The 27,438-nt window shown below is 45.8% G+C and overlaps 1 protein-coding gene and 1 long non-coding RNA gene across 9 annotated transcripts in view; one reads left to right on the top strand and one right to left on the bottom strand.

Moving 5' to 3' along the window:
* Positions 1-27,438, top strand: part of Cd160 (CD160 molecule) — a 33,983-nt gene that overhangs the window by 2,615 nt on the left and 3,930 nt on the right. Inside the window, 4 exon segments of one of the 8 annotated variants that reach the window (NM_001447428.1) lie at positions 11,838-11,988; positions 20,615-20,756; positions 23,953-24,279; positions 27,154-27,285. In NM_001447428.1, the coding sequence (NP_001434357.1) occupies positions 20,678-20,756; positions 23,953-24,279; positions 27,154-27,285 (538 nt within the window). In that variant the 5' untranslated portion in view covers positions 11,838-11,988; positions 20,615-20,677. 8 annotated transcript variants of the gene reach the window in all.
* On the bottom strand, positions 10,114-13,694 carry LOC147996433 (uncharacterized). The gene is made up of 2 exons (XR_015676586.1): positions 13,155-13,694; positions 10,114-12,324 (listed from the first exon to the last, which is right to left on the bottom strand). It is a non-coding gene; the product is annotated as an uncharacterized LOC147996433 (long non-coding RNA).

The following is a 27,438-nucleotide window of genomic DNA, read 5'->3' as shown; positions in this document are numbered from 1 at the left end:
GCTGGAGCCACTGATATTCTGGCATACTTAGAAAACTATAAATATCACTGAGCTGGAAGTCTATGAATAATGTAAAGATGTCAGTTCTCGCCAATAGACGATAGACAGACAGGCAGACAGGCAGACAGACAGGTATTTCCAGTGAGATTTCCCTGGATAAGCCAATTTTAAAAATAAAGCATAAGGACAGGGCCAATGAGAAGGCTCAGGGAGAAACTCAAGCCTGATGACCTGAGTTCAATCCCTGAAACCCAGAAAAAGAAAAAGGTGGGAGTAGAGAACGATCTGTGCCCTCTGACCTCCATGAGCATGCCCCATAGGCACACACCTGTGTGTGTGTGTGTGTGTGTGTGTGTGTGTGTGTGTGTGTGTGTGTGTGTGTGTGTAGGTGTGTGTTTATGAGTGAAGGTGCTTCAGAGTCCAGAAGAAAGTGTTGGGTCCCCTGGAGCTAGAATTATAGGAAGACATGAGCCACCCGACACAGGTTCTCTGCAAGAGCAGTGCCTGTTCCTGGAGGGGTTTGCTGCAGTTGTTGATAACTCATTTTTGTTTTAATTTTGGGTTTTCCAAGATATGGTTTCTCTGTGTAACCCTGGGTGTTCTGGACTGCTCCCCGCAAGACTCCTCTCTAGCCACAGCCAATAAGCTTTAAAAACTGGAGTCCAGGAGATACTCCCCAGGCTTCCTGCAGCCAGGCTGGGGCTCCGTCAGGACACTGAGTTGCTCTGTTTAGTGTGGAAAGGACCTAAGTTGGCAACCCAGTAGCAAGTGCATGGCAAAGAGGAAGAGTGCTGTAATAAGGTCCTTTGACTTCTTGAGCTCACTTTTTAAATTTTTTTTTAAAATAATATAATACAAAATGTAACGCTACCTGAGTGTACCGTTCAGGGGCATTCTGTGCTTCCACACTGCTGGGCAGCCATGGTCACGAGTCTTTTCCACAGTGTTGTTCTCCCAACAGAAGCTCTGTGCCTCTGAACACAGGCTCCCACTGCCCACACCCTAGCGCTCCACATCTGCCTTTGTCTCTAACTGTGGCCGCTCTAGGCTCCTCCTACAAGCAGAAAAGGCTATCCCTGACCTTTAATAATTTAATGGCACCCTTGTAGAAGTGTCAAGGCCTGAACCATACCTCACCGTATGCATAGACCCAACTTTCCTCACCATTCAGCAGTGGGCAGCTTGCTTCTGGGTTTCCATCTAAGCCAGCACATGCACACAGAGGACAACTCTTAGGGGTCGACTCTCTCCTTCAGTCAGTGGGTCCAGTGCAGCCAGCTCAGCTCTTCAGCCATGGCGACACGTGCTTTACCTACTGAGCCACCACTGGCCTCTCTTCCATTTTCTTGGTTATGTGCCCAGAAGTGGATGATATATTTAAGTTTTTAAGGAACCATTATACTGCTTTCTTTTAATTATTTATTGCACATATTTATATGTGTGTGTGTACGCACGCAAATGTGCCTTAGTGCACGTGTGGAGGTCAGAGGACAACTTGTGGGAGTCAGTTTCCTTCCTCTGTGGGTCCTGCTGTAGGACTCATTCGTGTTCCCCACTGAGCCACCCTACCAACCCCATGCTGTGTTCCATAACGACCACATCAGTTTGCTTTATCGCCAGTAGCCCACACATCTTCATAAACCCTTTGCTTGGTTTGTTATTTTAACAGCCATCGTCCTAATGAGAGTAGCAACTCATTTGCATTTCCCTAATGATCGAGGCTGATAAGCAGTACTTTTTCATATGCTCACAGCCATTTACCTTCTATGCAGAAACACCTACTCGGGTCCCTCCCACAATTTTAAAAAGCCGTTCCTTCTACTCATGTTTTGATGCCCCAGCTTTTTCCTGACTATGAAACAAAGACCCAGAGAGATGAAGTGACTTATCTAAAGACATCTCAAGTTCATGGCCGAGACATGGCAGCTGGCTGCTGGTGCTTTTGCTTCTATAGCCAGTGCTCTTTCCATGATACAACTCAGCTTGGCCACAGGGGACCTGAGAGTCCCCGATTTTTATTTCAACTTCAACATTTAGTTGTCCCACGTGACTTTGCGTTTGGAGTAGCTCATTAACTTACTCCAACCCTGTCACTTCAGCCCCTGCTCTCCTCTGCCCCTGACCTGACTCAACTTTTATGACTGTTTCCCTTTGCCTCTCTGTGGTACTGGCCTCCGCCAACATCTAGAGAAGCCGCCCATATGGGCTGCACACGTTTGGAGGAATTTATTAGCCCAGGGTCCAGATGCAGGACCGAGATAAGTGTTTTACAGTCGTGCAAGCAGATGGGTGGCTTGTGGGACAATGCTCATGGGACAATGCCACTCCTCTCTGCAGTAGTATACACTGAGGCCCCGTGTGGTTGATGATCAGAATTTTCTAGTTCTTATAGCAAATGGTTTTCAGGCCAGTGGAGGACTGAGGACCCCTGGAGAGCTGTAAGTTGGTACGATTTATGAGTTGGCTATGAAAGGTTTTTTCTTTATTTTTATGTTATACAGTGGGTGTTTTGCCAGTCTGCATGTCTGTGCACATATGTGCAGGGCTCTCAAAAGCCAGAAGATGGTGCTGGATCCCTCGGGACTGGAGTATAGACAGTTGTTAGCCACCATGCAGGTGTTGGAAGTCAAACACTGGTCTTCTAGAAGAGTAGCCAGTGCTCTTAATTGCTGAGCCATCTCTCCAGTCCTATGAAAAATATGTATAGCCAGTCATTCCCTGTGGTGGTTTAAATATAATTTACGTCCCTAGACTCGTGTGTGTGAATGTTTGGTCCGTAGGGAGTGGCATTATTAGGAAGTGGCCTTGTTGAAGAAAGAGTGTCACTATGGGGGTAGGCTTTGAGGTCTTAAAGCTCAAGTCTGGCTAGTGTGACACAGTGTCTTTCTGCTACCTGTGGATCCAGATGTAGAACTCCCAGCTCCTTCCCCAGCACCATGTCTGCTTGCACACTGCCAAGTTTGCCCATCCTGACAATAATGCACTAAACCTCTGAAACTTTGTCAGCCCAATTAAGTATTTTCTTCTGTAAGAGTTGCCCTGTGAACTTGGTGTCTCTTCACAGCAATAAGACTCTGACTTAAACGTTCCCTCTTGGTTTTCCAAGTGAAAGGTGAGAATACACAATCCGCTTCCACCACAGGTAAATTGTGGTACAGAGCAAGAGTATAGCCATGTCCGAGGCGTCTGAATGTAGCCATCACACTTCGGAGTGCAGGTTTTAAGGGACTCTGCTTGTTTTTCTGTGGGATGCAAAGTGACCTGGATTCCATCTTAAAGAGCCAGCTTCCCAAGAGCTCATCAAGCTTCTCAACCTTCCTAATGCTGCAGTGACCTTTAACTCCAGTTCCTCATGCTGTGGTGACCCCCAACCATAACATTATTTTCGTTGCTACTTCATAGCTGTAATTTTGCCATTGCTGCGTATTGTAAATTATCTGTGTTTTCTGATGGTCTTATGTGACCCCTGTGAAAAGATCATTTGATACTCAAAGGGATCATGACACAAAGGTTGAGAACCACTGTCCTAAAGGAATAGGGTGGGCATCAAGAGGACAGCAAGAAAAGTGCACAGAGACTGGACACACCCCACACAGAGGCAAAGGGTCTTCGAGAAAGAACAGGAACAAGTGGTCTACCTGTGCCATGACTTCAAAGATGCCTTCCTTCAAAGTGTGGCCTCCAGGAAGGACCCCAGCACCCTTGGCATTGCAGAGAACTAACTGAGCCTGCTCTATTTTTGTGCTTAGAATCCTAACACACCAGAGATTGTGATGACCCACCCCTGTAACCTCTGCTACTCAGGAGCTGGAGGCAGGATTTCCAGATCGGTTTAGCCTGGGTTACATAGCAAGTTTAAGGCAAACCTGGCCAACATAGGGAAACCTTGTTTTTTGTTTTTTGTTGTTGTCATTGTTGTTGTTGGTGGTGGTGTTGAAACACTTTATTCAGAGGCTTGAGGAAAAGTTGTAGAAGTCCATGCTGACTGCTGTCCTACAGGGAGCAGACCTTACAATCTCCCCTTCACTAAAGGGAGACCTTGTTTCTAATCAGTCAACAAAGTCCTGGGAGTACAGTCGGCGGAACAGCCAACAGTTGTGCAGCAGGCAGGAGGCTCTATGTTGAATCTCCAACATCACAAAATAAAACATAATAAATAAAAAATAATTTTAATATACTGGGTTCCATCAGGCCCTGAGAGGAGGCACTTTGTTCTGAGCCTGTTCCTGCTGAGGCGGGTGGCACGAGGCCTCTGCACCAGCTCAGGGGGTTCTGCCCCTCACCCCTACAGTGCACCCTTGTGAAAAGGAAGCGTAAGGGTTCTTTGGAGAGTCAGTTGTGTTAGATGGTGTTTTATGGGGGCAACACGTGAAGAAGGAGTGTTTTCTTGAAACAGACACAAGTGAAAGACTAAGACTCATGAAGGAACGTTTAGCTAAAGCAGGCACAGGTGAAAGGATGTTCTGCTAACACAAGCACATGAAAGGACACCTGATAAAGGATTCTTCACTAACAGACACACATTGGTCCACCTTGCACTGTGTAGTTAAGCTGCATTTGTAAGGACCCCACACAAAGAAGCGCACCGAAAACCTTCCAGTACTGTGCTACCGTTTCCTGCCACTTCCTCGGACTCCGGCTGATTGACAGAGTGGTGTCAGCTGAGACAGATGCTTGTGCTGAGACGAGGCACGTGGAGGACACGTGATGTTTGGAGGGAGTATAAAAAGAACTCGACGGCTAGTGACGAAGGCTGAGCTTACTTATAGATCGAGCTGTATACTTGCTGGTCTCGAGTCCTCACTAATCTTCACTTCGCTGAGAGAGGCACGGCAGAGAACTGGCATGCCTGTTGGCCCTGGTTCCCTCCTGCTGACTCGTGCCAAGGCTGAGACCTAGGTGTGTCTACTGGGGAGTGACACCACTGCTGAATCGTTTGCTATCCTGACTCTACCAAGCTGGACTGTTGATATAGCCATGAAGTGTTTGCGAGTGGATCGAGCTGCCGCTGCTGAGTCCTATGAACTGAAATGCCAATAAGTTTTAAAAAATGAAAATTATACTCTTCCTTGAATACTAACTTCCTTTCACACTGGAAATGCCCTAGAGAGCAAAATAGTAAATCCTGAATTCAGGCATTCTGCATCAAGAAGGTTTGGGACTCTGGGTTTGTGAGAAGGTGGGGGATAGGTAGACCCAAGGACAGAGTTTGGAAGAAGCCTGAGGGGCCACAGGGCAGGCTAGAGGAGGCTCCTGAGGCAACAAGCAGCCTGGGCCGATGATCTTACCTACTCTTCCCCTGATATAAGTGTAGCACTGCCCTGGAGAAAGTCACATCTCTATCCTCCTTCCAAAACCTGCCTTTGTAACAGTGAGGGCTGCAGAGTCCACTGGTTGGGCCGAGCTTTGGATGGGATCATTTGTGCACCAGGCTGAATGGAGAAACTCAGGTGACCTTGACTGAGTAGAGCTCAGGGTGACTGAGCTGCTGAGCCAGCAGTCGTGCCTGCTCTCTCTTCAGAGGGAGGCCTACTGGGCCAGGATCCGATGGCCCAGGAGGAAAGCACAGACTATTCAGGTCACCACAGAACTGGGCAGATGCTCTGCCTTCTAGCTTAAAAGGACAGAAGTAGAAGTCAAAATTCTTAGTGAACTACTTAGTACAGAGTGGACATCAGAACTGAAGCTGAGACGTTCTTCTCAAGACCTGCTCGGTCAGCCTGCTACCCACACCCCTGAGGGTGCCATCCTCCACAATTAACATGATCCTGGCTCCTTCCTTGGCTTATAGGACCAAGAATTCTGGGTTGAAGGTCAACAGAGACAGGGTGTTGGGAGAGAATGAAACACCCACACTGCTTTGATGCAAGTGCCCTCTGGCCCCAGGACTAGGTTCCTTCCAGAAAGCTGTTGGCTGTGCCTGGATGGCAGGTCACCCTTCTCTGGGGAAAAAGTCAGTCTCCTAACAGTCCCCTGGAGCCAGGAAGTGAAACTTCTACCCATCTGTCCCGTCTGACCCACATGCTTTGTCATTTACCAGGACTGCTCAGCACAAATCAGTGGGATCTCAGATCAGGCTAAGTCCTCACAAACATGCCGAGCTCTCACGGAGTCAGGCAAGGCAGCTGCAAGGGCAAGCAAGGCCCAACAGCAACACTAACTCTGCACACGCAGGCTGCACAGGTCCTAGCGCCTTCACTGTCTGCAGGTCGGCTGTGGCCCAGGCAAGTGCAGAGATCAACTCTGGGATCCCTGGGAGCAGTGACCAAAGAACACAGGAGGCAGACTGAGCTCCTGCAATTAATAAGGGAGCATGGTAGGCTGGACTCTGTCCACAGGGGAAAGGAGACATTGAGATCACACACTGGGTGTGCATGCAGCTCCATGGTAACTTCCCTAGCATGCATGAAGCCAAAGGTTCAGTCCCAGCATTGAAAAAGAGGGAAGGAAGGAAGGAAGGAAGGAAGGAAGGAAGGAAGGAAGAATCTAAAGAACTAGAGATATTTAACCTTCAAAGGAAAAACATTAGGGAGAGTACATAAGTTCTTATTTTGTTTGTTCTGATTTTGTTTCACTTTAGAGCCCAGGCTGGCCTCCAGCTCAAGATCCTCCTGACTCCCCCTAGTGCCCTGGTGCTAGGATGACTTGTAGCTGTGCTACAATGTCTAGGCTGAGATGAATTAACTTTCCTCAGGGATTTGAAAGATTCCAAAATAAACAAAGAAATGAACTAATCACGATAGCCAGTGTCCACTGAGGATTTACTCTGTGGAGGCCCAGGCTCACTTTTCCACACACTTTGTCTCAATTACTTAAATATCAATGACTATCCCCATTTCTAAAGGTAAGAAAAAATCAGGAAACCTGGATGGCCTGCCCCAAATCATATGGTAGTATGGTAGAGGCAGAACATTAACCCAGACAGTCTGACCCATGACCCATGACCCATGAACCATGACCCATGACCCATGAGCTGAATTTGGACCCATGTTCAGAAATCCAAGGGAGATCTGAAGGCATCTTGAAGAAGGGTTTTTCAGTAATGATGTCAGGTGAATACAGACACACTTGACCATCCCAGTTACTGCTTCTCTACTCAGAGTTCCCAGAAATGGCAAACATCAGCTGATGAACGCACACTGGAAATGTAGTACATTTACACCATGGAATATTATTCAGCTGCTAGAAAAAAATGAAATCTGAAGATAAGTGGAGCTGGGAACTGATCCTGATTGAGGTAACCCAGGTCCAAAAGGACAAATGTTGGAAGTTTTCTCTACGTGTAGTTGTTAGCTTTTAAGTCTTCAATACATGCTCCAGTCTGAATAAGCCGAGGTTATTAATGAGCCAGAGAGGAGGAGAGACTCTTTCCAGGAAGAGGAGATAGAGTAAAACTTATGGAGAGGCAGGGGAAACTAGAAAAGGAATTAAATAGGGAGAGAGATGGACGGGAACTAAGGGTGGGACACAGGGAAGGACAACTAACAGCCAAGGCCATTTGAAAAGCCATGTGTCCTAAAAGATAAACATACATGAGAAGACCCTTACCAGAGTCACCAATAAATAGAGGGAAGAATGCCCTAACCGGATACCTTATGCCACCGAGGGAAACCTCCAACAGTAGGAATAAGTCACATGTTGAGTTGTTGGCCGAAGCGCCCCATGGAAACCCCAAACACCTCAGGCTATTGCCAAGACTTGTTCTCCACAGTCTGAAGTGGAGAAGTCAAGCTGCAGTCCAGGTAGAAGCTTCACCCCTGCTGACCAGCATCCATGGTACTGGAAAGGGCCATGCACATTACTGGAGGGAAAAGGTAATTAGCACCACCATCCAGCTATGAACCTGCCGGCAGGGTGTGCCGGTGCAATAGCGGCACAAATGCCACGGGAGTAACCAACCCCTTCTTAAAAGTTGGCCTTAGGAACCGTGCCACGAGAAGGGACTCATAACCCACACTGCTACAGTGGCCTGTATCCTGAGACTAGATAGGTCACAGGCCTCAGAGAGGACCTATTCCTACTCCCACTCTATTAAAGGAATTTAGCAATACAATCACTCCTACGGGCATACTGCTGGTCCCACAGGTCCGTACCTCATATCACAGAAGCTGCTTTCTGCTATAGACGGGCCTTAAGACAGAGACCCACAGCTAGACAATGTGCAGAGAGTGACAGACTTTGCAGCATTCAGTTCTAAAAGGGATGCCCTCATCACACCCTCCCCTCAGGACTTGGGGATCTATGCAGAAGAGGAGGCAGACAGGTTGTAAGAGGCAGAGCTGACACCAAGGAAACAGTGTGTTCCAGACACAGTAAGACTACGGCAGCACACACAAGACCTACATAGATTCAAGCAAGAGAAGGTCCCAGCACTGGAAGGGGAAGTGGACACAGGTCCCACCCTTAACAAGAGCTATCTGCAATTGATACCCACCAGCAAAGGGAAAATCAGTTTTCTCTAATGGAGTCTCACTGGGTACATCAACCATCTTCAGGGCTGGCCCCATGCCCAGGAGAAGTTGGCCTGAAAGACCCCAGCTTAGCAGCAGTAACGCCATTTTACAAGGCTGTACTTAAGATGACTGGTTCAGAGAAAGGTTAGAACACTGAGTACACAGCGGCTGCCAAGCAAGATGTGTTTGGTTGAAGGCCTGGCAACAGGACGACTGCGGTTGAGCACCTGACAATGAGAAAAGCCCCGGGAGAGGTCCCACACCCTGGTGGGGGGCCGAGTCAGTCGTTATGTTCCAAGAAGGTAGCTAAGAAACTTGCCCCCGGGCTGAACCCTTGGGGGGCCGAGTCAGCCGTTATGTTTCAGGAAGGTAGCTAGGAAACTTGCCCCCGGGCTAAACCCTTGCCATATTAGAATCCACCAATTATATCCCTGTAACCATGCATCCGCTTCTGTATGCTTGCTTCTGCTCCCCAAAATCCTATAAAAAGCCCATCCTTGGTTCCGTGGGGCGCGCCAGTCCCCCGAGTGACTGAAGCACCCGCAGGTGCCTGTGCCTGTGTATCCCGACAATAAACCAAATCCTCTTGCTGATTGCATCCTGTGGTGTCTCGGTCTGGTCTTTGGAGTTAGAGGGTCTCCATCCCGAGGGAAAGTTCTCCCTGAGAGCTTTTCAGGCCAACACAAATCAAAGTCAGTGGTGTCTTGGTTGACTTCTTTGCTGTTTTTAAAGATGTCTTATTGGACTTTTGCTTGTTTAATTTTCATTTTGTGGGGGGGGTTGTTTCCCATTCACTTTGTTTTCTCGCTCTTGTTTTGATTGTTTTTCTGAAAGAGATAAAAAAAACTAGCAGATCTCGAGGTGGGGAGAATCTGAGAGTGACAGGAAAAAATGTGATCAAAAAAGGTTGAATGAGCGGGGCTGGGGATTTAGCTCAGTGGTAGAGCGCTCGCCTAGCAAGCGCAAGGCCCTGGGTTCGGTCCCCTGCTCCGAAAAAAAGAAAAAAGAAGAAAAAAAAAAGATTGAATGAAGAAAAGTTTTAATTAAAAGAACATCAGATGAGTAGTTTTTGGGGTAGTGAGTCTGCACTGCTAGAGGGACTGGGTACAAGATAAGGAGCCATAGTGGTGGTACACACCTTCAATCCCAGAGGGTGAGGCAGGCAGATCTCTGTGAGTTCAAGGCCAGCCAAGGCTACACAGTGAGATCCTGTCTTTAAAAAGTGGAGGGGGGCATTGAGGAGGAGGAGGGAGAGGAAAAAGAGGGAGAGGAAGAGGAGGAGGGAAAGGAAGAGGAGGAGGAGGAGGAGGAGGAGGAAGAGGAGGAGGAGGAGGAGGAGGAGGAGGAGGAGGAGGAGGAGGAAGAGGAAACTGTTTGCAAGTATCCTAACAACAGTGTTACCAAACTTAGGGTCACAGCTGCATCCCCAGGAAGCCAGTTAAAACAGCCAGATTAGGGGCTGGAGAGATGGCTCAGTGTTTAAGAACACTGATTGCTCTTCCAGAGGATCTGAGTTCAATTCCCAGCAACCACATGGTGGCTCACAACCATCTGTTAATGGGATCCAATGCCCTCTTCTGGTGTATCTAAAGGCAGGGACAGTGTACGTGAAATAAATAAATAAATCCTTAAAAGCAAAAAAACTTAAGAAACAGCCAAATTAGTAGTAAAACTCAGAAAATAAAGTTTTATTCAATGTGGCCACATTGGGAAGAGGGACAAAGAGATCCAGTAACCCCTTCAAGTCCACCTTTGGGGGCCTGAAGTGAGAGTTAAGTTTAAATCAAGGGCTCGGAGGCTGGAGCTTCATGGTTAAAAAGCAGTCGCCTTCTTATAGAATATGCAGGTTTGGTTTCCAGTACGCCCGACACCTTACACCCGACGACAGCTGCAGCTCGAGGGAATTCCATGCTTTCTTCTGGACTGCAGTGGGCCCCAGACAAGCACCACCACCACCACCACCATCACAACAACAACAACAACAACAACAACAACAACAACAACAACATATATATACATATATATACACACACAAATATAAAAATATAAATATATATACAGCCACCAAACTAGATAAGATGGATGAAGCAAAGAAGTGCAGGCTGACAGGAGCCGGATGTAGATCTCTCCTGAGAAACACAGCCAGAATATGGCAAATACATAGTTGAATGCCAGCAGCAAACCACTGAACTGAGAACGGGACCCCCGTTGCAGGAATCAGAGAAAGGACTGAAAGAGCTTGAAGGAGCTTGAGATCCCATATGAACAACAATGCCAAGCAACCAGAGCTTCCAGGGACTAAGCCACTACCCAAAGACTATATACATGGACTGACCCTGGACTCTGACCTCATAGGTAGCAATGAATAGCCTAGTAAGAGCACCAGAGGAAGGGGAAGCCCTTGGTCCTGCTAAGACTGAAGCCCCAGTGAACGTGATTGTTGGGGGGAGGGCGGTAATGGGGGAAGAATGGGGAGGGGAACACCCTTATAGAAGGGGAGGGGAAGGGGTTAGGGGGATGTTGGCCTGGAAACCGGGAAAGGGAATAACAATTGAAATGTAAATAAGAAATACCCAATTTAATAAAGATGGAGAAAAAAATATAAATAGAACCAAAGCTGAGCAGAGCTGAGCCTTCCCCATCAGGGGGTGGTTCTGTCTGATGACACATCTTTCTGGGCTTTGGTGTCACCACATCAAGTGGTCTCACAGGGTTTTAGAGAATCTTTCTGGGGGACAAATTCCCACCTTGGGCTGGGGCCTTTTCCTTCTCCCAGCATTAAGATTCTTGGGGAAACCTCTACTTTTTTTGACTCCATTCTTCCAATAGTCTGATAATCAACCAAAGAGACAGTTTCTCATTTCTGCAAGCCAATTATAGTAGCAGCTGCTGGAAACATAGAAGAGAAACAACCGATTTGCCCATCCAAAGGTTTGAGGCTGCACTGGCTATATAAAAGGCCTCATGTGTGTTTCCAGGGGAACAATGAGGCAGATTGTCCTTTTGGTTAAGAAGTTTATTAGATGAGTTTTTAATGAATGCCTTAGACATACAAACAGGCCAGCGGAGACCAGCATAGCCTGGGTTGTGAGCAGAGTCAAGTCCTTAGCATCACTGACAGACAGACAGCATGGCCGGTCTCTAATGGAAGCTCAGGCCTGAGAGACCGTGTATCTTTCTCTCTGGGCCTCAAAGCAGTAAGATTCCATAGCATGAGCCTGTGGTCAGGCTACAGGAGAAGGAAATTCCAGAGAAGTAATGTGTAATTCCCAGGAAGCGTGGGGGAGGTCACTGTAGTTGAAGTGTACCCATTATACAGGTGGGTGGGTGTGTCAGCATGATGTCAGGGAGTGTTTACTGACTCACAGACTGGGTCTTCTGTAGGGTGGCTGTCTCTCCCTGTAGCAACAGGGAGCCCAGAATCCACAAAAGAACAGAAGGCTGCAGATGGGCTGGAATCGGAGCAGCACATCCTCTGGGTAAAGATCACACCCAGCTCTCAGAGACAAGCTCCGTGGTGGCTGCGAGACTTCAGGTGAGCGAGGACACCAGGCCTACTACGATGTCTCGTTGTTGTCATTATTGTTGTTTTAAGGCAGGGTCTCTGGCCTAGACTGGCCTTGAATCTTCCTCCAATCCTAGGGCCGCAGGTCTGGTCTATCTTTAGCGCCCTCAAATAGCCATTCCTTGCCCACCGAAGTGTCAGACTGGCATCTTGAAAATAAAAAATAAAATCCTTTGGGATGAATTAACAGAACCCTACTCCAAATCAAAAGGTATTCACAGGAAAAGATACAGCATCTTCAACCCCGAGAGCGAGTCTTCTGGTCATTCGTTCTATACCAACATCCTCCTCCTGGTGCCTTTATTTCTGAAGGTAAAGAAATCTATTTTAAGGAGTCAATTTTCTCAGCCTTCTCTGAACCTTAGTGCATTTCAAAAGTGAGAGAGAGAGGTCAGGGGGTGTGATGGAGTGACCAGACAGAGTAAAAACTACAGTGGTGTGGGGAAGAAAGACAGGAAGACCCCCGGCTGCTAAAAACCCATTCTGCGGTTTTTCAAAGATCAACTGTGAAAGGTTGAGCTGTGACGGAAGTGGGGAGATAGGTTTTTAACAACAGCAAAAGACTCATTTTGGGAACCAAGAACATAATCAGCGTGAGCCCCCAGCTTGAGAGCAAGGAAGAACTTCTGTCCTGAGGTAAAGAGGCCTGCTGGGAACCTGGGCTCTGGGAGGAGAGATGGGATGCTTGGCAGAACTGCTCACACAAAGGCAAGCTTTCAGTTAGGCCAGTGAGAAACTGGCTCCTCAAAGGGAAAAATAAGTGTTCTCTGTCCCCCACCCCTACACCCCAGAAGCTGGTGGCACATGCCTTTAATCCCAGCACTCAGGAGACGGCGGCAGGTGGATCGCTGAGTTGGAGGCCAGGATGGTCTATAGAGTGTGTTCCAGGACAGCCAGGGCTACACAGAGAAACCCTGCCTCAACAAAAACACACACACACAGAGAGAGAGAGAGAGAGAGAGAGAGAGAGAGAGAGAGAGAGAGAGAGAAACAGACACAGAGAGAGACAGAAACAGAGACAGAGAGAGAAACAGAGAGACAAAGACAGAGACAGACAAAGACAGACAGACAAAGACAGACAGACAGAGACAGAGAGACGGGGAGAGACTACTTATGCCAGATGGTTGTATGCTCACCCTTCTCATGGGCTCCAAGTCCTTGGCTGGTTCACACACGCCTTAAATGGGAGAGAGCCACACCACATCCATAAGAGGGAAATCTCAAAGTCTCGGTGAGCACGTTAGCGTTTTGCCTGGCCAGCTTAGCTAATGCTGTGCTGAATCCCACAGGCTGCTCTCTGGTTCTGTGTTCATGAGGAGACAGTAGATGAAAGACACACCTTTCTATAAACACAAAGGAGATAAAGAATCACTGCAAAAGCAAAAGCTACCAAAGGTTGCCAAGCCCGTGCCTAAGCCCTGGGGCCTGGCCTGGGTCTCGAGCCGCCTCTGGGAGGCTTCTCTGAGGGACGTTCATGTCCCAGGTGTCGTGTACTGGAAATGACACAAGCAGGGCAGCTTCTAGCCACGGCATGATTTGGGCAGAGAAAACCTGTTAATTCCTGGGTTTGTAAAAATGGACAGTTTTCCCTAAGTTCAGTTCCAGCTACTTCCTTCAGCGGGAAGACCCTTCTGCCTGTGAGTCAGAGGTCCTTGTTAACCAAGAGGGTGTGACCCTCTGCAAGGTCAGATCACAAATGGGATTTGTGAATCTGGGGATAAAGGGCACCTTTGCCTTCGTCAGTCTCTACTAGGGAGTTACCATTGCGTCCACGGTAGAATGTGCAAGTGGTGAAAGCCTGGGTATCCTCAAATCTGCTGGCAGCTGTTACAGCGTCTCCACCTCATTAAACTAAACAAGGGCTGGAGTGACCGCTCGGGGGCTGTTCTTGCAGAGGGTCTGGTTCACCCACCTGGAGGCTCAAAGCCTCTGTAACTCGGGTTCCAGGAGATCCACTGCCCTCTTCTGGCCTCCACAGGCACCAGGCACACAAGTGATCACAGACATGCAGGCAGGCAAAACCAACATTACAATAGTTATCAGACAGACACTAGATCTGAAGGATCGGTAATACATTCTATAATGCTATCTAACAACTGTCTTTATACAATTTCTTTGTTTATCCTAGACGTTTTGTTATAGTAATTTTAGGCTCCTTTTTTATTTTATATGCTATGAATGTTTTGCCTATACACACACACACACACACACACACACACACACACACGCACGCACGCACGCACCACATGTGAGCCCGGTGCTCACAGTGCCCATAGGACAGTGGTGGGTGCCCTCAAACTGGAGTCACAGACCCTGAAGACTCCATGGGTGCTGACACTCAACCCTATCTTCTGAAGACACAGCGCCTTCTAGCGGATAGAGCTCCGGACAGCTGGGCCCGCCGGCTACACACCAGGACCTCCTGACATTAAGGTCATTTCTGCCAAGAGACTCCTTACCCCAGTAGTCCCCACCTTCCCCCAGCCCAGCTGAGGATCCCAAACAGACTTATATATTCTAAGCTATATATTCCAGCTAGTCCTTGTCACCGCAAAGCCACTCACGCGGAGTGACTGACCATCCCCCACCCCCACCCTGCAGCAGGCCAGCCTGCCTGCTCCATTCTGGGGTTGTAAGTGACCCCTACTCCCCTCCTCCCATCCCCCTGCACCAGTCCCTAAGGACACAGTCCTGTAAAGACAGAAAGAACCTTCTAACAGCTCACAGACAGTGAGTGCCCAATAGGGTTAGAAGCCAAATCCCCACCTTCTCTGCCTTTCTTTTCCCACCACATCCTTCGGGTACCAGGACTTGAAGTCAGCAGTCTGGCCAAGGCCTACCTCCACTGACATCTTGCAACCTTCCAGAGCCCCGGGCCCAAATTTCTCCCTTTCTAACCCCTGTAAACAAGTCTTCAATTCTGTTTCTGCCAAAGTCCTTCATGCTTCACTGTTTGAGAGTAGAGAGGTGGCTGTAAGAGGAGGAACCAAAGGGTTCGCCAAAGGGTAAGGATCCCAGCTTCCCCACCCAGTCTCTGTAACCTTAAGCGAGTCACGCGGCTTCTCCGAGACGTCTGCACAGAACACGTGATTAATGTTGCTCAGGGTTTTACAAGAACTACATACAACCGTGGGTGCGGATGTGGACTGCAGCCAGTTGTGCAGCCGTAATAATAATGACTAGCATTTATTGAGCAGTTGTGCTACGCCAAGCGCCATGCTATCTAAGCGGCCATATTGACCCCCTTGGGAAGGTAACACTATTACCATCATTTATCTATCAATAAACTTGCTTTTAGAGAGATTAAGAAACTTTTCCAACATTGGACAACTTGTCATTGTCAAGGCGGGTTTCAAATCTAACCTGACTTTAGAGCAGCGGTTTTCAACTTTCCTAATGCTGCAACACTTTAATGAAGTTCCCCCATGCCGTGACCTCTTCCCCCCACAACCATAAAAGTATTTCATTGCTACAGTCATTTCATAACTGTAATTTAGCTACGGTTATGAATCATAATGTGAATTTCTGATATGCAGGATATCTGATAGGAGACACCTGTGGGTCTTGGCCCACGTGTTGAGAACTGCTGCTCTAAGAGAAAGCATTCAGCCACACAGACTCCTGTTTTAATGACCTGCCTGTCCTGGCATGTGCTAGACCCTAAGTGCTAATCAGCTGTTTTCACTTTTCCAGGGCTTAACCTAGGATCTGCCACAGGAGCCTAAGAAGCTAGTGTTTAAGATGTCCCTTGATTGTTTTTGACAGCTAATGGCGCTGAAACAGAATTTGGTACCAAGTGTCTGATGTTTGCCCTGTTGGCTAACACACTATCCACTTGTACATTTTCTGTGTTTGCTTAGAAGAATATGATTTGACAGAAAGACGTCTATATGCCTTCAGTTGGCCACGCTTCAAATCTTCTACTCCCTTTTATCCCTTAACAGTTGAGACAGCCGTGCTGAAATATAGGTATCACTGTGGTCCCCGTTTCCCATTTCTTCAAGCAGTTTTACTTTGTATAGTTAGAGGTTACTACATAGTTTCAGACGGTCTTTTTTAATCAATTTATTTTTAGGCATTCAGGTGTTTTCGCCCCGCATGTGTGTCTGTGTGCCCCATGTTTGCAGTGCCTGTGAGGCCAGCAAAACTATACCTTTTGGGGTTGGAGAGATGGCTCAGAGGTTAAGAACACTGGCTACTCAATTCCTAGCGTCCACATGGTGACCCACAACCATCTATAACTGTAATACTATGAGATCTAATGCTCTCTTGGGTGTGCATACTTACACACAAACATTCATATATATACATAATCAATTAATTTTTAAAAACTATACCTTTTGCCTTATATTAATCTATCTATGTCAACTTTACTATTTTTTATCCTTTTAGTTTTGCATTTCAAAGTCATTACTCTTTTTTTAATGACATTTATTTTTATTTTAATGTGCAATTGAGGGAGGGCCACAGCACTTGTGTGGAGGTCAGAGGACAGCTTACAGCTTTCAGGGGTCAGTTCTCTCTGTCTATCATGCAGTCCTAGAGATCAAAGTCAAGGCGTCAGAGTTGGTGGTGGACAACTTTACCCTCCGACCATCTCGCCAGCCCCCAGTACTCCTCAGTATTCTTCTTTCACCTAGTACAGGGTAGGATTTTTTTGGGGGAGGGGCAGGGTCTCACTATGAAGCCTTGGCTATCCTGGAACTCACTCTGAAGACCAGGCTGGCCTCAGACTCATAGAGGTCTGGCTGTCTCAGCCTCCCAAGTGTTGGGATTAAAGGTGTAAGCTAAGATCCCTGGCCATGGTGGAATCTTTTTTTTTTTTTAAATTTATTTATTTATTTCATGTATATTAGTACACTCTCACTACCTGCAGACACACCAGAAGAGGGCATCAGATCTCATTATAGATGGTTGTGAGCCACCATGTGGCTGCTGGGAATTGAACTCAGGACTTCTGGAAGAGCAATCAGTGCTCTTAACCACTGAGCCATCTCTCCAGTCACATGACAGAATCGTATGCATCCCTCTGGATTGTAAACATAAACAAACTCTTTCTTCTGTGAGTTGATTTTGAGACTGATATTTTATCAGAGCAACAGAAAAGTAATTGATACACAGCATGGAAAAATACTCTTGGATCCGAGGAGTCAATGCCACAGAATTTCAGTTTTCCCTAAGTTAGAACAGAAATCGAACATATCCTAATTTTAAATAGCATAGGGGGATGTCCTCTTATAGCCTCTACGGGAACACATGCATAGACATGCAGGCAAAACTCATAAAATAAAAGTGAAATAAAAGTAATCTAACTTCCTTGGGTTGAAGAGGTGAATAAGAGAAGGAAATGGCAGAGATTAATGTAATCACGGTGCTATATCTACGTATGAAAATGCAGCGAAGTCCATTTCTTTACACAACACATATGTGGCAAAAAATAAAGTATGTGTTAAGGGCCGGAGAGATGGTTCAGTGACTCAGAACACGGGCTGCTCTTCAAGAGGACCCACACGGCAGCTCACAACTGCCTGCCACTCAAGTCCCAGGGATCGGACACCCTCTTCTGGATTCCTTGGGCAGCTGCACACAGAAAATGCCCAAAGACACCCATGTACACATGGTTACACATAAAACTAGTAAAAAATAAATATAATATATTTAATTATAATTTAAATATATAATATATATTTGTAAATATATAATTTGTGATCATCAGGAACATGATTGTAAATATTTCTGTCTTCTTCCTTCAAATGTCGAAGCTTAGGTCTGTGCTGTACACCAACAGCGTCTATTAAATTCTTGTTCCCCGTATCATGGTGCTACTGTAGGAGGTTTCAGAACCTCAAGATACAGAGACAGGGATTGCTAGAGGCTAGCCCACCAGCCTCTTCTGACCTAGTTCTCTGTGTCACACTTGCTGTCATGTGAACAAGCCTGAGCCACCCTCCCAAGCCTTTCCTGCTATAACAGGCTGATTCCCTCTGAAGCCATAATCAGAGAAGACCTTTCCTCCCTGAAGTGGCTCCAGTAAGCTACTGTGTCACACCAATGAAAAAGTGACCCCAAAGCTTGTGAGTATACCTACTCAAGAAGTTACAGACTAGAAGTACTTAAATATACATTTGTAAATGTATACAATTTAAAAATATATAATTTACATATTAACATACAGAAGATTCTTAAAAGCATAGCGTGTATGTGTGCAAACTAAGATGGCCTGGGTTCTGCGTACTTAGGCATATGGTTCCACCTTTGCTCTTAGGCTACACAGCTGCACAGCACGTTACTTTACTAAGTACCGTAGGCAACCGTAACACAACAGTGTTTACATATCTAGACAATGTACAGTAAAAAGGTGTTTATGTGTTTAATCTACACTGTGCCCTTTTTGACATGCTAAGTTATGATAGACAGTGTAAGCCCTTATTTATAAGCTAACACAGCTCAGTTTTTAAATAAATAGAGGTTGATTTGGCTCATGATTCTTTTTTTATAAATTATTATTATTAAATTATGATTTATTTATTATTATGTATGCCACTATCTCCAGGCATACCTGAAGAGGGAATCGGGTCTCATTACAGATGGTTGTGAGCCACCATGTGGTTGCTGGGAATTGAACTCAGGACCTCTGGAAGAGCAGTCAGTGCTCTTAACCTCTGAGCTATCTCTCCAGCCCTTGATTCTTGATACAGAAAAGTCCAAGTGTGTGGCTCCAGCATTGGCTAAGGACCCTCTTGCTACATCATAGCACAATGGAAAGTCTCTGTTTTCATAATAATTTATACAATGCATCACTAATGATGATGGTACCTTGGGACATACATCACTAGTGTCACGGTGTCACGGCTGCACAATCATAGAGTATCCGCATAAAATCCAAGATGGCGTAGCCTGTGTCTACCTTGGCCATGTGGTACAACCTTTTGCTCTTAGGTACAGCGTGTTACTATACAGAATACTGTAGGCAAGGGTAACATAACAGTAAGCAGTTATGAACATAGACACTGACAGTGTACAGTAAAACTACAGTCCAACCGTTTGAAACAGAACATGTGGATAAAGCACTTCCTGTGTGGCTGGTGCCTGCAGGACTGGGAATCCGTTTAGATGACTGAGTGAATGGGGAACGGTGAGAGGCTGGGGACGGCTGACCTCTGCTGAACCCTGCACATCAGCCACTCTACGTACACTGTGCCTCAAAGGGTGGATCCTCAGCACCTGGGAAAAACCTTACTTCAATAGTAAAGTAACCTTCACTAACATTCATAACTTTACAGCCTTCTCAGTTTTTAATAACCTAAAACATAAACATGCTAGTTTGGAGGACCCATGTTTGTGATCACAGTTGGGTAAGCTGAGGCAAAAGGCAGAAAGAGTTTTTCTCTAGCCCCAGGTGTGTCTCAGAACTCACTCTGTAGACCAGGCCAGCTTCTGCCTCCCGAGCGCTGGGATGAAGCCTGTGCTACCACTGACACCCCTGACTATCTATATATTCTTATTCCGTAAACCTGTCCTAAGTTTTAAAGCTTGCTAAGGTCTGCAAAGCCTTTGGACTGCTTCCCTGTAGGTTTTCTTGGAGTTCTGTTATTTTCTTTTCCTCTGCCCTATTTTCTCTTTCCTTTCTCCCTATTCTCCTTTCCTCTGTTCTTTTTCCTTTTGACCCTCCAGTCACCCATTTCTGTCCCCATTTCATTAAAATCTCTTGTGCCACTGATGTATAGGCCTGAAATGTTGGCAGAAGGCACACGCCTGAGGAATATTCTCTTGAATGAACGAATCAAATTTATCAACTCAGTTTCCTGTGTTTGAGTGCTTTTTAAAATGTGGACATAATTTTGTTTAACCAAGATTAGAATATAAAAATATAAATAATAATAATAAAATATTAGGAGAAAACGCTCTCAACATCAGGGAAACCTTATGGAAAGAATATTGGAAACCAAACAACTTTTTTTTTAATGAAAACTTTATTGTAAAGAATTCTCAAATAAGAAAATGATGACGCATTAAAATTAGCCAAATCCAAAGTGTGTGCATCTGTAAACTTCCCTGCAGCCAGGCAGCCATTCTGAAGCCGTGCGGCATCTTCTTGTCGGGTTTTATACTTTCATTATCCAATATGGTTTTTAGTTCTTACAAATCACCGAAATATTCATGATACACTTGAAACTAGAACAAAATTAGCTTCATTCATGATACAAGTGCCCTTCACCTGAATTCAGTCCTTCCTCACCCCTATATTTACCCTTTCTTGTTCTCCTTTCTACATATTATACTTTACCACATGTATTTACATATATGTATTCAAATGTACATATACATATACACATACACATATACACACATATGTGTATAACGGGCTGTTTGGCAAAAGAGCCCAAGAAAAATAGGCAAAGTCTCTCAGCCCAGCTCCCCGCCCCATTCTTCTCTCCTCTTCTTGATCTTTCTCTATCATTCCCAAACCAGCCGTACCCTGAAGTTCTCTTCACCTCCGCCACAGTCAGACAACCCCAGCAAGTACCCAAAACAGGGAGCTGGTCTTAGCGGCCTTAGCGTCTTCATCTAATGAGTGTCTTTCTGTGCTTTTCAGGGGTGTGCAGCCACAGACCAGCAAAGTCAACATCTACGTGAAATTCCTGCGGCTGACAAAAACATGCAAATCCTGATGGCACCTGGCCAAAGCTGCTGTGCCCTGGCTATCCTGCTGGCAATTGTGAACTTCCAACATGGTGGTGAGGATAGGTCCAGGGCAGAGACAGTCATTGGGAGAACTCTGGGTTTGGGGAAATGATTTTCTCTGTGCATGATTTCATTTATCAGTAAAGATGCCCTGATTTTTTTCAAGACATATGAAGGAACTCTTAAGCTCTCTAAATTATCGTGACTGCATAATTTCATAGTAATGGTTTGATTTTGTGGTTATAGATAGATAGACTTGTAAATGTTACAGTTCTGAGGGGGAAGGTAACCTGGCAGTCAGGAGCCAAGGAATACCACAAAGTCACACCACACAACAAACTTCAAACCAGAGATTGGGAGAGACAGAAGAAAGGCAGCCTCTGCTGGAGAGAGAAGCAGCAAAGAACTAAGCAGGAGGCAGGCTTTATGTTTCTTGGGGTGCCCTGGGATTGGTGGGATTCTGTGGCCTGATCTTGACTTTTTTTCCTGTATGGCAGGGCCTGGCCATTCACCTGCCTTGAAGGGCTGGAAAGGCAATTGCGGCAGTTAGAGAAGTCTGGGGGCGGGACCTAACGCTGGAGCTTTAGGGATTTACAGAAGTTCAGTGGTCAGGGAAGCCACACTTCTCTGCCTGCCTTACCTTGATGCTCTACCGTGCAAGGGCAACTGCAGCCTGTGAGAGAAGAGATTTATACCCACTTAGCCTTCAGGTTACGAGGGCCTGTAAACTTAAAAAAAAAGAAAAAAAAAAGGAAGGAAGGCCAGCTTCCTGAGAAACCTTTAGGACTATATAGCAATAAACTTTGATGTGCATCTGTCATGGTGTAAGGAGAGAGCTTGAAGTCATCCCACTGCCTCATCCAGGCAGTACCCCTCACAACCAACCTTCGTATGGGAGGAGTTCAATCTTTCACAGTCAGAGACTTGGGCACCCCCATGTCTGACTCCTTCCTCTACAGTCTGTGCCAACTCTGACCATGTGAATGGGAAATAAAAACATCTGACTCCTGGATATAATAATTAGAATATAAAATTTCTGATAATATAAGAGAACATTTTCAAGTCTAGCTTTGGAAACCTATCCAACGCTTAATAATACTGGAGCACAAAGACATGCAGACGAGCTTTTGAAAGCAGCTGAGGGGCTAAAGTCATGGCCCAGCAGCTGAGTGCTTGCTGCTTTCACAGAAGACCTGGTTCAATCCCAGCACCCACAACCATCCGTAACTCCAGTTCCAGGGGCTCCATTACCCTTTCTAACCTCAGACACCAGGCATGCACATGGTACATACACAAACATGCAGGCAAAACATACATACACATATAATGAATAAATCTTTTAATTTTTTAAAATGCAGCTTAAATAATTTGCTAAGATTGTGTTGAAACAAAAACAACAAAACTTGTGCTGGGGAGACGGCTCAGTTGGAAAAGTGTTTGCCAAACATATACAAAATGCCAGGGATGGTGGCAGGGGATGGGGGAACCAGGAGGATCCTTTGGGCTCACTGACCAGCCAGTCTAACCAGAGACCCTGTTTCAAAGGAAGTAACATGTTCTTGAAGATGCCACCGAGGTTATCCTATGGTCTGCACGTGCACACGCGCATGCGCGAGTGCACGTGTACACACACTCACACACACACACACACACACCATTTACACTCATGCATAAAAACACTCATTTCCCTTTGAGGTCTCTGCCCTTTGAAGAGGGGAGACAGCTGAAAGAACAAAGCAATAGTTCATGCTTCATCCATAGGTGGCTTCCATGACAGCCACCGTCACCACACTGACAGGAGGCAGCAGGCACAGGGCACATCACCTACATTTGGCAGTTCCCACGCTGGTCAGGAGTAATGAGTCTGCCCGGGTGATCTGCCTGTGACAGCATCTGTGCAGTAGTCTTTGCTCAGATGCTGAAAATAGTGCAATAGCATGTACGACCCATGGAGGGATCTTCTGCCCACACCGCCCCTGCACTCATGGTGTCAGCGAAGCAGGTGAGGCCCTCGGCGTTCCACCACCTCGAAGGTGCTCTTCGAGAATGCTTGGTGGCCACCATGCGCCTGTCTTCCTTTACTACTCTGTAGCAGTTCACCCAACCCATATTTTTATGAACCTGTTTACCCTTGAGGGATTTCTTCAGGGATTGTCTGGCCACAGCTCCTTTGTGGAATCATACCACGAGAGTAGAGTTTTTGAGGCTTCATTCCTTCTGGTCTTTGGCCTGAGAGCCTCTCCTGTCATCTCCGACTCCCTGTTCCACCTTCCGAGCTCCATTTCATGCGCACGCCATTTCTTTGTTCTCCTTACTTCCTGTAGATTCCAAGTAAGGCCTTCCTGTGGTGAGAATTTTGGTTTCTTTGAAAAACACAGAAACATTACGAGAATACGTCTTCATTTTAATGCCAGGTGTGTTACACTTTCCCAGAAATTAGACTCTATCTCCCTGAAATAGGAAGGCATTTCAGAGCACTTGTTTGCATCCATTCACACAGGGAAAAACCTTTGTTGGCAAACACATCCTCCCCACTGGGGTAGGGCTTCCTCCCATCCATCCGCCCTACCACCTCTAGGCCCAGGAACATCACTGCTACGGCCTCCACCTCTATCAAGGGACCGTGGCCTGAAATCTCAGTGTTTGCCATAGACCAAAGTGCAGTATTTTGGCCAACTATACTTTGGGCTTTGAGAGCAGAGCTGTGATGGTTTGAATGAAGTGTCCTAGAAAGTCTTGGGCATTTGAATACTTGTTCCCCAATAGTGGCTGCTTAGGAAGGATTAAGCCATATGACTCTGTTGGAGATGTGTCACTGGGGGCAGGTTTGAGGTATCAAAATCTTCTCTCCATTCTCACTGTGTGTCTGCCTCTTGCTTACAGTTTGACATATGAGTTCTCAACTCTTCCTGCCACCATGCTTCCGCTCTTCACATTCCCAGGAAAATTAAACACTTTCTTTTCTAGGTTGCTTCAGTCATGGTGTTTTGCCACAGCCGTTGAAAAGTAACTAAGATCCAGCTCCTGTTTTATTTGCCATGGCCCCATGCATGGTGTAGAAGTTTTACCTGTATACATCTGGTCCCTAAAGAATCAGAAGAGGCAGGCTGTGTGCTTACCGTCACAGAAGCAATTAGCAGTTGTGTTTCCCATCTGCCAGTGTCAGACTGTGTTCTAGTGACAAGGACCAGCGGGGTGGGACTTGAGGAACCCTGGCTTCCCACAGGTAACTTCTGCATTCCATTCCAGGATGTATTCATATCAGCAGCTCAGCATCCCAGAAAGGAGGGCGACTGGACTTCACCTGTACTTTGCAGTACAAGAAAGATGAAGCTGAGGGGCTAATTCTCTTCTGGTGCAAAGACAGATCTTGGAACTGTTCCCCTGAGACCAGCTTGGAACAGCTAAAGGTTAAAAGGGATCCTGGGACAGACGGTGTCATTGAAAAGTCATCTCAGTTGGTGTTTACAATAGAACAAGCCACACCATCAGACAGTGGGACCTACCAGTGTTGTGCCAGAAGCCAGAAGCCAGAAATCTACATTCATGACCATTTTCTCTCTGTTCTTGTCACAGGTGAGTCCCTAATATCCCTAATGCCATCAGAGAAGCAGTGAGCAGGGCAGACAGTGGGAATTTCAAGTAGCAGTTTGAGGTCCTAGATAGCAGTCCCCTTAAGAATCCTTCCTACTACCCAGTCCTCTGCTGACACCCCAATTGGCAGATACTCCTTGTCTTACACCTTTCTTCAAAGTACGTATACAAACGTAGTTGCATCTTTACTACTCCAAATCTTTCTAGAATGCCTTTCATTCTCATTGGAAGACTGAGTCATTAGGAGGTAGAGAAATTTATTTAATGATACTCATTGACTAGGCTAGTAAAAATACAGGTCTACAACCTAGATCTTTTGATGCCTACTTTGGAGGTCTCCTAGAGATGAAGCTGTATTTCCTCCAATAGACAGAGATTGGTCTGAAATTGCCCTAAGAAGCATTCAGTTCTAAGAAACTGGAACCCACTGAAACTATTGGATTAAAAAAACAGAAATAAAGCAAAAATGTGGCCCCCGTGAGTTCAGTTTTCTAGAATCAGAAGTCAGAAAGTTGACAGACCCCTGAACTGTTATTCTGGGTCTTAAGCTCACCGAGATAGCAAGGCTTCCTCTTCTGACTGTGTCCTTCATAGTGGGCGTGCCTCCCTTCTCCATTACCACCTCAATAGAACAGTATCATGCATTTCTTTACCACAACAATACAATAAATGTGACAAACCTAGACAAGCTTTATAAAGGGCCCATCTGAGAGCAAACCTTCAAAAATTCTGTGGGGAAAAGAAAAAGTATCTTTTACCTAGAATTCTATTCCCAACCAAACTACCAATATGTAAGAAGAGAGACACTGTCAGCTATACAAAAATTTTAGAAGAACTTGTTGTCTGTATGAACTTTTCTCTGTGCTGCATATTGAACCCAGGACCTAGAGCATGCTAAGCCAATACTTTACCATTAAACCATATGCCAGCCTCATATGAAATTTTTTAAAAAGCCATCAACCCAGCATGGTGGCACATATCTAGGATCTCAACATTCAGGAAACCAAGACTGATCATAAGTTTTGGGCCTGGGCTACATAGCTACATCAAACCAGTAAACAAATAAATATTATTTCTGCATTTTATCTGCAGTAAATAAAAATCTGAGAGAGAGGAAGGGCCTTTTAGTAAACATTCCCATTCTCTTCTATGGTACTAGTCATTCAAATGTTCCACTTCAGTGTGACCTATATTTTCTTGCTTGCTTGTTGCTACATACCTATGTGACCTGTTACTCAGCAGTTTGACTATTCTTTCTTCCACTGAAATCTTCTCTCTTGGGTTCTGTGAGTGTTCTCTGACTTGTTTAATTGCTCTCCTGTTTTGCCTTTATTTCCTCTTCCCATCTATCAAACCCGTCCTCACCATTCTGCCTTCCTACCCTCTCTCAAGCTTGCACGGACCCTGGTTTAAACCTGCATTTTGCAAGTGACGCACAAATCACCTTTTCTAGCTCTACTTCAAGCACCCCACTAATGCTGAACCGATTCTGGGCAGCTCCATCTCCTCAAACTTGTCTTCCCGAGACTGCATCTGTCCATGATTCTCTGTCAAAACCCTGATTTTCTTTATTTACTACAAGTTTTTCCTACATTTATCCTTTTCTTTCCAAATACACTCTCCAAGTCTTTTAAATCACAATTGAAATATTTCTCTAGACTTTAACAAGTGAGATCCTTGAGATTACCAATCATTTCTCTTTCAACTTTCTACAGGGCTTATTGTTCAATAAATGGGCCACCAACTCTAAGCACTGTCCCAATCCAGTCTAGGTTGCCAGCAGACATATCTAGAAGGTCAGCTGTGCAGGCACTCAAAGAATCAATAGCTTCTCAGTGTCTACAATGCCTAATCATTCTAGCCTAGTATGAGGCTCTAGGCCAGTGGTTCTCAATCTGTGAACTGCATATCAGATATGTACATTATGATTCATAACAGTAACAAAATTAGTTATAAGTGGCAGCAAAATAATTGTATGGCTGGAGGTCACCAAAGCATGAGGGACTGTATTAAAGGGTCATGGCATCAGGGAGGTTGAGAGTCATTGCTCTAGGCAATTTCATTGTATTTATGTAGCTACTCTGCTCTAGTTAAACCGCAAGAGTAGCCATCCTGAGCACAGTGCCAAGTGCTGCATGCCAGGAGTCCTTGCTCCTTAAACCTGGTGTTCACAGGCTCCTAATGCACCCCGAGTGTTCCTACTTGAGCTGACTTTTTCTTAACAAGGACTGTCTATATCCTCTCAGGCTACTTAAACATTCATCATGAATGACCATCAACAGCGGCAATAAGGTGCCCTCTGGAAAGTAGGAGCAGATGGGCAACAGGTGGCATTAAAAAACAATGCCTACCATGTACTGGGCGCTCAGCATGTGCCAGGGATTGTGCTCATATTAATCCATACAGACTTTCAGGAGGCACTATCGTTGTCCTTTGACAACTCATACTCAATGCTCACACAGAGAGACAAGGACCGAAGCCCCAGCTCTATTCCAGCACCTGAGATTTTAACTTATGCTAAATGACTTGATCCATTCCAGAAGACTATTTATAATGAATGAAATCTAGCAGAAACCCAAAGTCCCCAAAGTTCAGGATAATCTGTTTTACCTTCTGTCAAAACTCTAGAGCTCCTGGAGGCCTACATGCATCTCTGTCTCTGGTGAATGCTAGATTCTGTGTTGATTTCTACGTTTAACTATAAATAGCATAGCTCACAGGTATCAAAAATATTTATTCAGGAAGTGAATTGGACTACTAGGCTTTCTTGGAGACTACATAGGAAATGCTACAAAAGGAAGATTGGACTTCCGGAACCCTCTTTTGATCCACAATTCTCTTTTTAACCTGGAACAGAGAACCACACGGAAATAAGACAGAGGAAAAGGTCACACCCTGACTTCAGCCATATGAATGGCACTCTCAGTTCAGGCTTCCTGCAAGTAAAGGCTTGGGGGATGCTGGTCTCCAGCCTGGTGGCCTTTCAAGGTATGTCCGGGAGAGATCTCAGCTCTGCCAGCTCAGTCTGTCTTTGCTTAATTATTTCCTAGGAGGGAAAGTACAGAAAGGAAGACCTTAGGGAGGGAAAAATGTTCTCCAAGCATGCAAACCAGTATGTGGGTGACACTGGTTCTAATGTGT

Source organism: Rattus norvegicus, chromosome 2, assembly GCF_021556685.1.
Source record: "Rattus norvegicus strain SHRSP/BbbUtx chromosome 2, alternate assembly SHRSP_T2T, whole genome shotgun sequence".
NCBI lineage: Eukaryota > Metazoa > Chordata > Mammalia > Rodentia > Muridae > Rattus > Rattus norvegicus.
This window is presented reverse-complemented; position numbering and strand designations above follow the sequence as displayed.